Source organism: Drosophila virilis, chromosome 2 (assembly GCF_030788295.1).
Source record: "Drosophila virilis strain 15010-1051.87 chromosome 2, Dvir_AGI_RSII-ME, whole genome shotgun sequence".
Lineage (NCBI taxonomy): Eukaryota > Metazoa > Arthropoda > Insecta > Diptera > Drosophilidae > Drosophila > Drosophila virilis.
Window position 1 is genome coordinate 12,473,990 of NC_091544.1, and position 12,598 is coordinate 12,486,587.

General features: G+C 43.5%; 2 protein-coding genes across 2 annotated transcripts; both read right to left on the reverse strand.

Annotated features, from left to right (window-relative positions):
- Positions 1-4,814: 4,814 nt before the first annotated feature.
- Orct (Organic cation transporter) lies at positions 4,815-7,122 on the reverse strand. The gene has a single exon (XM_002053988.4). The coding sequence runs from the start codon at positions 6,660-6,662 to the stop codon at positions 4,992-4,994; it is 1,671 nt and encodes a 556-aa protein (XP_002054024.1). The 5' UTR covers positions 6,663-7,122; the 3' UTR covers positions 4,815-4,991.
- A 1,092-nt stretch (positions 7,123-8,214) lies between these two features.
- LOC6630032 (Organic cation transporter 2) lies at positions 8,215-10,991 on the reverse strand. Its single transcript, XM_002053987.4, has one exon. It carries the CDS (start codon positions 10,493-10,495, stop codon positions 8,801-8,803), a length of 1,695 nt encoding a protein of 564 aa, XP_002054023.1. The 5' UTR covers positions 10,496-10,991; the 3' UTR covers positions 8,215-8,800.
- Between the last annotated feature and the right edge of the window lie 1,607 nt (positions 10,992-12,598).

Consider the following 12,598-nt stretch of genomic DNA (forward strand, 5'->3'; position numbering starts at 1 on the left):
TTTTTCAAAATCAGGGTCGGTTCAAAAATCACAACTTTTTCGATGAATTTTATTGAATATCTCCTGTAAAAATTGTCTGATTTTGAAATGTTATACCTTTTTAAATTCGTACGGATCCCTACTATAAAATGGCATTCAAAGAAATTCAATATCGATGGGCTACAAAAAATGATTGACAAAAAACTGATTCGTTTTCAAAATCAACCTTTTTTGATGATTTTCCAAAATTTTGACCCAAATCGACAAAATGACAAGGGGTTACATCACGCTTTTTTTAAAATTCGAGGTCGGTGCATAAATCGAAACTTTTCGATGATTTTTTTTTTAATATCTCGGGTAATAGCTCCGCGGGGAGATATGACGTTCCAAAACGACATAACTCTGCGCAAGATATGACGTTCCAAAACGACATAACTCCGCGCGGAGATATGACGTTCCAATACGACATAACTCCGCGGGGAGATATGACGTTCCAAAACGACAAACCTCCGCGCGGAGATATGACGTTCCAAAACGACATAACTCCGCGCGGAGATATGACGTTCCAAAACGACATAATTCCGCGCGGAGATATGACGTTCCAAAACGACATACCTCCGCGCGGAGATATGACGTTCCAAATCATCACGTTTTTTTTTCAAAATCAGGGTCGGTTCAAAAATCAAAACTTTTTCGATGATTTTTATTGAATATCTCCCGTAAAAATCGTCTGATATTGAAATGTTATACCTTTTTAAATTCGTACAGATCCCTACTATAAAATGGCATTCAAAGAAATTCAATATCGATGGGCTACAAAAAATTATTGACCAAAAACTGATTCGTTTTCAAAATCAACTCCGCACGGAGATATGACGTTCCGAAACGACATAATTCCGCGCGGAGATATGACGTTCCAAAACGACATACCTCCGCGCGGAGATATGACGTTCCAAATCATCACGTTTTTTTTTCAAAATCAGGGTCGGTTCAAAAATCAAAACTTTTTCGATGATTTTTATTGAATATCTCCCGTAAATATCGTCTGAAATTCAATATCGATGGGCTACAAAAAATGATTGACAAAAAACTGATTCGTTTTCAAAATCAACCTTTTTTGATGATTTTCCAAAATTTTGACCCAAATCAACAAAATGACAAGGGGTCATTTCATCATCACTCTTTTTTTTTAAAATAGAGGTCGGTGCATAAATCGAAACTTTTCGATGATTTTTTTTTCAATATCTCGGGTAATAGCTCCGCGGGGAGATATGACGTTCCAAAACGACATAACTCCGCGCGGAGATATGACGTTCCAATACGACATAACTCCGCGGGGAGATATGACGTTCCAAAACGACATAACTCCGCACGGAGATATGACGTTCCAAAACGAAATAGCTCCGCGCGGAGATATGACGTTCCAAATCATCACGTTTTTTTTTCAAAATCAGGGTCGGTTCAAAAATCAAAACTTTTTCGATGATTTTTATTGAATATCTCCCGTAAAAATCGTCTGATATTGAAATGTTATACCTTTTTAAATTCGTACAGATCCCTACTATAAAATGGCATTCAAAGAAATTCAATATCGATGGGCTACAAAAAATTATTGACCAAAAACTGATTCGTTTTCAAAATCAACTCCGCACGGAGATATGACGTTCCGAAACGACATAATTCCGCGCGGAGATATGACGTTCCAAAACGACATAACTCCGCGCGGAGATATGACGTTCCAAAACGACATAATTCCGCGCGGAGATATGACGTTCCAAAACGACATACCTCCGCGCGGAGATATGACGTTCCAAAACGACATACCTCCGCGCGGAGATATGACGTTCCAAATCATCACGTTTTTTTTTTCAAAATCAGGGTCGGTTCAAAAATCAAAACTTTTTCGATGATTTTTATTGAATATCTCCCGTAAAAATTGTCTGATTTTGAAATGTTATACCTTTTTAAATTCGTACGGATCCCTACTATAAAATGGCATTCAAAGAAATTAAATATCAATGGGCTACAAAAAATGATTGACCAAAAACTGGTTCGTTTTCAAAATCAACCTAGTTTGTTGATTTTTTGGCATATCTCGGCTAAATAGTGTCAGATTTTGGAATTATATACCATTTTGAACTCGTGCGGAGATATGACGTTCCAAAACGACATAACTCCGCGCGGAGATATGACGTTCCAAAACGACAAAACTCCGCGGGGAGATATGACGTTCCAAATCATCACGTTTTTTTTTCGAAATCAGGGTCGATTCAAAAATCAAAACTTTATCGATGATTTTTATTGAATATCTCCCGTAAAAATCGTCTGACTTTGAAATGTTATACCTTTTTAAATTCGTACGGATCCCTACTATAAAATGGCATTAGGGATGCAATGTGTTCAAAGCTAGAACGCAAGAAAGAAGTTGTCTCAGTAAAATTTAAAATAAAATTAATTTAATTTAAGAAGTTGCATACTTTTAGCGTCGAAAGAATCTTAATTGCATATCGTCGAGTGAATTATTATTTATATAATTTTGGGACAAAGAATTTCAATATCGATGGGCTACAAAAAATGATTGACAAAAAACTGATTCGTTTTCAAAATCAACCTTTTTTGATGATTTTCCAAAATTTTGACCCAAATCGACAAAATGACAAGGGGTTACATCACGCTTTTTTTTAAAAATAGAGGTCGGTGCATAAATCGAAACTTTTCGATGATTTTTTTTTTAATATCTCGGGTAATAGCTCCGCGGGGAGATATGACGTTCCAAAACGACATAGCTCCGCGCGGAGATATGACGTTCCAAAACGACATAACTCCGCGCGGAGATATGACGTTCCAAATCATCACGTTTTTTTTTCAAAATCAGGGTCGGTTCAAAAATCAAAACTTTATCGATGATTTTTATTGAATATCTCCCGTAAAAATTATCTGATTTTGAAATGTTATACCTTTTTAAATTCGTACGGATCCCTACTATAGAATGGCATTAGGGATGCAATGTGTTCAAAGCTAGAACGCAAGAAAGAAGTTGTCTCAGTAAAATTTAAAATAAAATTAATTTAATTTAAGAAGTTGCATACTTTTAGCGTCGAAAGAATCTTAATTGCATATCGTCGAGTGAATTATTATTTATATAATTTTGGGACAAAACTACTTAGGCTAATGACTCTCAAGAGGAATCGGTCGAATTATGAGTTTTTGTATGACCGAATACTCACCAATTCACTCACAAGCTCACAAGTCTGTAAAATACAAGGGTATTAAATATTCGGCGTGCTAGAGATATCAATACGAATATTGATGTCGAACCATTTGCTAAACGATTGTCTTTGAATCCTGTAATTGATTCTAATTAATTTAATTATATTTATTGAGAATCTGTAGTATTCATCAACTATTATTGACAACATTAATTTCTCTTTAAGCCCTCCAATCTTGCCCCCGGCATTTTCCTTAAATATTTCAGCTCGTATTCTCCTAACTATTTTGACTTTGAGCATAAGCTATTCATGTGCCCTACAATTTTGCTGTTTGTTTGCATAAACAATATGAATAAAGATCAAATAAGCTAAGGCTAATGAAATCAGCCTTCAAATTTTATTATTTATGCCTGCTTAAGTTTCTTGTTTATCTAGCTATTAAACTAAATTCTAGTTTTTAAGGTTGCAAATGACAATTTCATAAACAAACTGCCGAATAAATTCGGTTAGGCAATAACTTCATCTGAACTGTAAGAAAATGTGGGTTGAGGGGCTTACATAAATACTTTTTGAAAATCTATTTAGAAAGCGAAAGAAGGAAAGAACATTAAGATATTACGTATAGTCTGAATTAACAGCTTACACTTATATAATATACATATATCATACAACACACACACACACATTAAACTTGAACTAATACAACCACACTTACTTATGCGAACCTTTGTTTATGTACATAAACATTTAAATCAGTCATAGTCAAGGCTGTTGCTATGGTGCGTGGGGACTTAGTAATCCAGTTTGCGGCGAAATTCATAAAAAAAAAACATATAAATGACCTAGTCGGGTATGCTCGACTAGGAGATGCCCATCAAGAATCTGCCATGATACACATACACATGCACACATAAAAGCTCACACACACATACATGCACTGTGTTTCTTCTTTCCATAGCTATGCTACCCTGATTAACTCGAATGCTTATTGTTCAATCTTTTGGAAATTTTCAGGGCTTAAATATGACATCAAAATGTGTGTAAATCCCAATACCCATGACTTTAGCTCCCAAAATACTTCCTTGCCATTTTATCCAGTGAAATATTCGATATGCTTCGTTTCAAAATTTCAAGTCTCTATACCAACAATAAGCTCGGGCTTATATATACGGGCAGCCGAACGGACGAACGGACAGACAGACGGACAAGACGGACAAGTCTATATCGAACCGGCTGTTGATGCTCAGCAATATATATTCACTTTATGGAATCGGAAAAGCTTTCTTCTGCCTGTAACATGCTTGTGCATAAAAACATAATGTTTAAACGATTTTCAACGGGTTCAGGGTGTAAAAATATTCACTGCTGACACACATGATAGTAAAAAACTAAAATTCAGGCTACAAATTATCATTACAATTGATAATTTATTTGCTCTGGATTTACTGATAGCACTTGGTACAATGAACCGCAGCCAAAGTGGAATATTGTCGCCTGACTGTTAACGTTATCAGCGGGGACAGCTTCGTCTGTGGCCGGCAGACCCACAGCAGATCTGGGTGTAAGACGAGAAGTAAAAATAAATATATTTAATACAGAATAAAGTTCAATGCTACCCAGACGAAGTGAATGTTGTGCTTTGTTTTTAATGGACAATAAATGTAAATGAAATTGTGGTTCCACAAATGCGACGTGGTGCGATATTGTGTACAGTTGGAATACTTTTTCGTCGAATAAATAAATGCAAATTGCGTAAATTCGCTGAAATGGCCAGTTGTGATCTGTCTTGAGACACGATCGCCATCAGCGGCGCGTCTCGTCGCCAAATTTGCCATTGAGCATGCTCTTCAGCTCCTCGGTGCCAGGCGCCCGCTGCTTCTTGCCGAAGTTCTCGCCATCCTCGATAGTCTCCGGCATCGGCTTGTTGAGCGTCTCGGGCAGCAGCAGCGACATCAGGCCGGCAGTCAGCGAGAGCGCACCGCAGATGACCAGTGGCAAGGGTCGCCAGATCTCGCCCAACAGATTGAGATAGGGCGCCAGAATGCCGCCCACGCGCGCCACCATCGAGGAGGCACCCAAGCCCACATTGCGCACCACAGTGGGAAACTGCTCGGCCGTAAAGATGTACACGGTGCCATAGGATGAAGTGATGGCCAGCTTGCCAATCATGGCGCAGGCAATGAGCAGCCAGTTCATATCGCTTGGCACAACAATGGTCAGCAGCAAGCTGATCCCGGCAACCAGCATGGCGCCACAGAGTATGGTGCGGCGACCCCATCTGTTCAGGGTAAAGAGCAGCAGCGTATAGCCTGGTATCTCCACGGCGCCAGAGATCACAAAGTTGACCAGCTGATTGCCGCCCAGGTTGTTCGTATTCCACGAGAGACCATAGTAGACGCCGCTATTGACGAACCAGTCGAAAAAGATGAGCAGCGTTTTTCGGCGCAGATTCGGATAGCGCAGCAGATCGAACACGGATGCCGAGGGCTCTGCGGCGGCTAGCTCATCCTTGCGCTTCTTTTCGGCTGCCTCCTCGACAAGCTGTTCGTAGATTTCGCTGGGTATCTGCACGCGGTTGACCTTGGCCGCCTTCTCAATGATCACAAAGGCCTCCTCCTTGCGTCCCTTGGAGAGCAGCCAGCGCGCAGACTCGGGCACGATCCAATAGTAGCACATGAACAGCAGACCGGGCAGCGTCAGCGCAATCTGCAGCCAGCGCCAGTCATGGATGAAGTAAGCGAAGCCCGCGGTCAGCATAAAGCCCACCGAGAAGAACATTTGCACGGCAACACCAGCGAACAGGCGATACGAGGCGCCCACCATTTCCATGGCTATCACATAGGCCACCAGGAACACGCCCGATGTGGTGGCGCCCACAATTAGCCGTGAGATGGTATAGGTGAAGTAGTCCGGTGCCACGGCCGCAACCACGCCAAAGATCAGCTGCGTAACCAGCGAGGCAAAGAAGGTGGGCTTGCGTCCCAGCTTGTCGGACATCTGGCCAAAGATGAAGCTGCCTAGCAGCACGCCCACCATGAACAGCGAGTCGCTGGTGGCGCTCAGCAGGCTGCGACTGCACACCATATCCCATTCGGTGACGGCGCTATTTAGATACTTGGACTGATCGTAGACATAGCTGCTGCACTGCAGCGTTCCATTCTGTGCGGCCGTGTGATTGCCATTTAGATACTGCTCGGTGTAGCTGACATTGTAATAGGCACAGGTGTCCGGCTTGCCGGTGATGCTGTCGTTGGGATATGCCAGCGGCCATTGTTGCCGCGGCAGGGTATCAAAGCGCGCCGTGTCTGGATCCTCATGCGGCAGCAGGCAACGAAACTCTGGCCGTGCGAGCAGAAACACGCCGGCCAGCTTGTGGAAGGCGCAGACGATGGCCGGCAGACAGAGCAGCAAGTAGATGCGCTTCTGATAGCGCCCAAATTCGCCCAGGTGCGCAATGACGTCGTCGTAGCCCATGATACCTGATAGCAGCTAATCGATGCTCGATACGGCGGAATACGATTGATTCAATAGCTCTTGCCCGATTGCTAATCACGGTGCACGCTGCTTGTTACGGTCGTATGATTTGGAGCACTTTGAACGCTTTCCCTCAAAACGTTAAAAGCTGTCGTCTTGCCCGAGCAGGGACGGAGGTGTTAAGGAGGCGAGGGGGGCGGCTCACAACTCGTATTTTGGGCGTTGAGTATACGCCGCGTGTTGCCGATATAAGTTCGTGTTGTCGGGCAATAAACAACACAATGAATTGGGCGCTACGAGCTCAGAATGTGCTCCTGATATTTTGGAAATACACATGCATTTCTATATGTATATATTTATAAGTATATATGTGTATTTGTGTGTCTTTTGTGCTGTTGCGCTTATCAAAGTTGAAACGCGCTCGAAACGAACCGCTCGCGATCTGTGCCAGTACGCGACTAAGAGGTCTATGCAGCTGTTGTTGAAGAACTCGACATCGACTTCGACTGACTATCAACCAGCTCCGAGCTGACGACGCTCTGGCTCTGGCAATGTGCATAGTTCCAATCACAGCCCAGGTATGCTATGCATATCTATGACATTCTCACAGGTAAGCCCGGTCTAGCTGCCCTTTTCACATCTAGTTTCTAGGCCAAATGGGGGTTGATTCAGATGAGGGCCAGATAATTGCTACGCATTGCAGCATTCGATCGGTTATCGTCTAAGGCAACCAGCGAGAAATGCAGTTGGCAATATTCCATACAGAATTGTATTTCTCACTCTCTCTCTCCCGCTCTCTCTCTGTCTCTCTGTTATCGCACGCGCTCAGCTCTCAGTATATATACATACACACATAATCTCTAGATTTGCAACTTTGTGCGAGCAGCCAAACATTTTGAGCTACAGCTAATATTTATGCAAATAAACACAAACTTGACCGAGTCCACAATCGTAGATGTACGGGGAGGGTATGTGGAGGGGATCGTAGGCAATGTAAATAAACAATTTACGACAATTCATTCGCATATACTATCATCTAAATTGTTGTTGTCAGCTGCCTTGGTTAATTTATAGAACTATATTTTTGCACTCAAGCCAATGAATCGCAGTGCATTGGCATTAAATAAATAAATTTAATTATTTCACAGTCTTCGAGTTGTCAGTTCGCGTTTTTTCTTTCTTTTGTACCTGTAGAAAATGCAGCTCGTAATAATTCTAATGTGTTGCCAATTAGCTAAAGAGTATATCAGTAGATGTCTCGAATCTTTTGAATAAATTAGAAAATAATTAGAAAAATAAATAATACTCTTAGCTAGCTCTGACAATGTTGCAAATAGAGTTCTTTACACTAGCAAAAGTTATTAAACGAGGCAAAACAGAGTATCTGGCAGTCGTTAAGTGCCGCCTGCGGTTGTGATGCTTCTTCAAAATTTAATTTACTTTTGGCCTGTAAATGTCACGTGTTTCTTCGTTTTTTTCCTGATAACAAGCACAAAAAAAAACTAAAATAAAGAAAAAACATAGCGACAATAAGTTTGAACATTTTTTAAAATTAGATTGAAACTGAGCAAATCGTTTCCGAGAAGTTGCATTTATTTGCTTTGGTATAGAAAAAATACAATATTTGATTTTGAACATAAGTACAATTGTCTAAAAATTCGTTTGCATTTAAGTAGCTCATAAGTACATATTTATATAACTATATATTAAATACATGCATAATACGCTGTTTTAGTGTGCAGGGGCCAGTTTGTTGGCTTGGAAGGAGTATTCTCTGATGTGATTTGCCCTGATGCTCAAATGGAAGACAGGTAGGGCAAAAATACAAAAAAAAACCCTTGTGACGCCGCCTCTGTGCCCTGCTAAATGCTTAAAGAGAAGAATTTTCTATGCGTGGTTTTCTTTTGTTTTCCATATTTTTTTTTTTTTTGGCATGCATATGAGATTTTTGAAATATAATACTTTGTCATTTATGGAACTAAATGTGTAGGAAAAATGTGCCAAGATTCGTCAGCTAGAAGATGAATGACCCCAGGCAGCGCTTGGGTTTAGTATAATTACCAAACTTAATTAGTTGTTACCTGGCAAAGCAGAGTTTATTGTTTGTTTTTCTTTTATTTCCGTTCGTTTGCCTTTTCCTAGAATTTGTGACCATTGCCATTCGCCTGGACAGAGTTGAGCGGCTGCGTCTCGAGCGTTTCGCGCAACTCTTTGCCCGTCTCCAGATACACATCCGCCGGCTGCTTCTTGCCGAAACGCTCGCCGTCGGCAATTGTCTCCAACGTGGGCCTGTTGTGCGTCTCGGGCAGCAGCAGCGACAGACAGCCGGCGGCCAGCGAGAGGGCACCATAGATTACGAGCGGCAATGGCGGCCAGAGGGTGGCCAACGCATTCAGATAGGGCGCCAGCATGCCCGTCAAGCGCGAGACCATGGAGGCAGCACCCATGCCCACGGTGCGCACCACCGTGGGGAACTGCTCACTGGAGAAGAGATAGATGGTGCCATAGGAGCCGGTTATGGCCAGCTTGCCCACCATGGCGCACGTCACAGTCAGCCAGTGCATGTCCTGCGGCACAATGATGGTCAGCAGGAGGCTGACGCCAGCAACCAGCATGCAGCCGCAGAGTATCGAACGGCGACCCCATCTGTTGAGCGTCAAGAGCAAAAAACAGTAGGCGGGTATTTCCACGGCGCCGGAGATCACAAAGTTGAGCAGCACATTGCCGCCCAGGTTGTTGGTGCTCCAGGAGAGACCATAGTAGACGCCGGTGCAGACCAGCCAATCGAAGAAGATGACCAGCGTCTTGCGTCGCAGATTCGGATAATGCAGCAGATCCCATACAGAGGGTGGCCTTGTCTCCTCACAGCCATCATCATCCTCATCCTGGTCCAGCTTCTGCTCCTGTTGGCAGCTGGCGCCTTCATCTAGCAACGCCTCCAACGCCTCTGTCGTTATGTCCACACGATTGAAACGCGCCGCCTTCTGTATGACCTGAATGGCATCCGCCTTGCGTCCCTTGGACAGCAGCCAGCGCACAGACTCGGGTATGATCCAATAGTAGCACATGAACAGCAGACCGGGCAGCGTCAGCCCAATCTGCAGCCAGCGCCAGTCATGGATGAAGTAGGCAAATGCGGCCGTCAGCATGTAACCAATGGAGAAGAACATCATCACAAAGATGCCAGCGTACAGACGCTTAGCGGGACCGACCATTTCCATGGCTATCACATAGGCCACCAGGAACACGCCGGATGTGGTGGAGCCCACAACGATGCGCGCCAGGGTATAGGTGAAGTATTCTGGCGCCACGCCAGCGACCACACCGAAGATCACCTGAATGACCAGCGAGGCAAAGAAGATGGGCTTGCGTCCGTACTTGTCGCTCAGCTGGCCAAAGATGATGCTGCCCAGCAGTACGCCCAGCATGAACATCGAGTCGCTGGTGGCCGCCAGGAAGCCGCGACCACAGACCAGATCGAACTCGGTGACGGCGCTGTTCTGGTACCTGGACTGGTCATAGATGTAGCGACTGCAGCTGTGCGTCTCATTGCTGGTCCTGTAGTAGCTGCCGTTGGCATATGCCAGCTCGTAGTAGGCGCAGCTGTCCGTGGCCGGATAGGCGAGCTCCTTCAGCTGCGCGGGCAGCTCATAGCTGGCCGATTCGTCCAGATCCGTGGGCAGGGCACAGCGGAAATCCGGCTTGGCGAGCAGAAAAACGCCGGCAAGCTTATGAAAGGCAACCGGTATGGATGTCAGACAGATCAGCGTATAGATGATCATCTGATACCGTCCGAAATCGCCCAGCTGCACGATAACCTCATCGTAGCCCATTCTCCGCTATGTTTGTTGTTCCGCTGTTCTGTTCCGCTTAACTCGACTGGCCGCTCCGGCAGCCCGTGAATCACTGAGGATTTCTATTTCTATTTGCTTTCTTCGAGTGCGTATCTCGTGACGATTTGCCGCTCAGCAATTAGCGTGCGAGCGCGTCGCCGATGACGTGTACCTTGTACTCTGGACGCGGACGCAGTCGGGCCAAAAGCTCAGCGAGAGCGCTCTGGCCAACAGGCAAAACAATTGGAACAAATGCTGGTCGCTGCGCGGCAATTATGGGCCACAACACGTGTTTCTCAAATATTTAAAGTGCTGAGGTGACGCAAACGAAATGCTGGCGATTAATTCGCAATTCCGCAGAAGAAACGAACGAACGGAAGAGAGCTAAGAAATTGAAGACCGAGGCGAAGCATTTGCCCGCACACCGAATGGGAACTAAGCTGCGCGATTGAAGGCCGGCCAAAGACTGAGGCAATAATGTTGCCGACGACGACCACGACGCGATACCTTCCGATAGACTGGCCCATATATCCAAAAGCGAACGAGTATCCATCATGCACATGCTCGACGCGACGCGACGCGGCGCTCTGTTTGTTTCGGAGAAATGTTTATCCAGCCCAAAGAGAGAGAGAGAGAGAGTGAGAGAGAGAAAGAGTGAGAGAGAGGGGGGCGAGTGGCAGAGGGAGAGCTACCCCAAAGCATTGTTGGTAATAAAGCCAGAGGGGTTTCGAACGGGTTTTCGCTTTAGGAACGGGCCAACTGAGCCAATATGACGCACCACTCGACTATATCACATGTCCATCATGCTCTTATTTATCTAGACAGACTGCAGCTATGGAGCTGCACAAATAGCATTTGTTGTTCCTGCAGATACATTATAATCGATGGCAAATATATAGGTATAAAGTTCTACGTTCACTTTTGCTGGCAGCCCTGGCTTAAATTCTTGCATGTCATTGACATCAATGCAAGCCAAGCCGCCATACAAGTCAGGTAAACACTTTTCGGACAATCTGTGTGTGTGTAGATACCCTGGAATTTGAATGCCAAGCCATATGACTATACTCAATATGAAAATCTGTCTAGATATCTTACATTCCGTTTACCAGCTGGCAACTTTTATCACATTAAATGTCTTGCCTTTGATTAAGAGGTATTTGGCAGTCGCCCAACTTTGGGTGATTGATTCTTTGTTGAAGCATTCTCAGACGTGCGCTCAAATAAATAATGCCAATGTTCTCGAATGGCTGCCAGTACAGGTTTCGACTTACGAAAGCAGTTAATATGCGGCCGGGTTCATTTAACTCAATATTTCAATTTGGAATTTGTCAATGGCAATTATCGATTTATGGCTAGCCAATTGAGTAGAAATATATATATATATTGAGAATCAGGCTGTACCAGCACCGAGCATCGTACGATATCTGCGATACCATAACCAAACAGTCTCAATTAGACTCAATTAGTCAGCAGAATAGGGCTCGGCAGTTCCAGAAAATACTGAAACTGCAATTCGATTCGATTCGGATTTGAGTAAAAGTCATAATATACCTTAAAGGTCAGATCAAAACTATAATTGAAAAAATCACAAAAAACACGAAATAACATGTTTGTATAATAACTTTGTACGATAAACCAATTATTTTATTACATATTAGCGAATCAGTTTAGGAGAAAAATGTATTTCTTTACGTTTATTTATTTTCAGAGATGAAAGCAGCTGACAAATATTGAAGCTGATTAATCTTTAAGATTAATGTTTACGGGCATAACCGCAAAATTCCAATTGAGTGCAAATTTGTAAAAAAAAATCGAAAATTCGTCAATTGCTCGAGCGTTCCGATTTTGCAACAAAAAGTGGCATGATTAATGGCCAAGTGGTTGGCCAAAGTTTTGGACGCATTGGCCAATGCAGATTTGTAAACTCAAGAACCGCATTTCAATGCGAGACAGAGCCACATTTGAGATTTAAGCAAAAAAAAAACTTGTCATTGCCATTTAAAACTAGATACAAGTAAAAGAATTCAAGCTGGTTGAACAACTCGTTGTTTTTATTGCAGTCTTTTAGGGATTGCGATGCATGTCAAACTGTATGGAAATTCG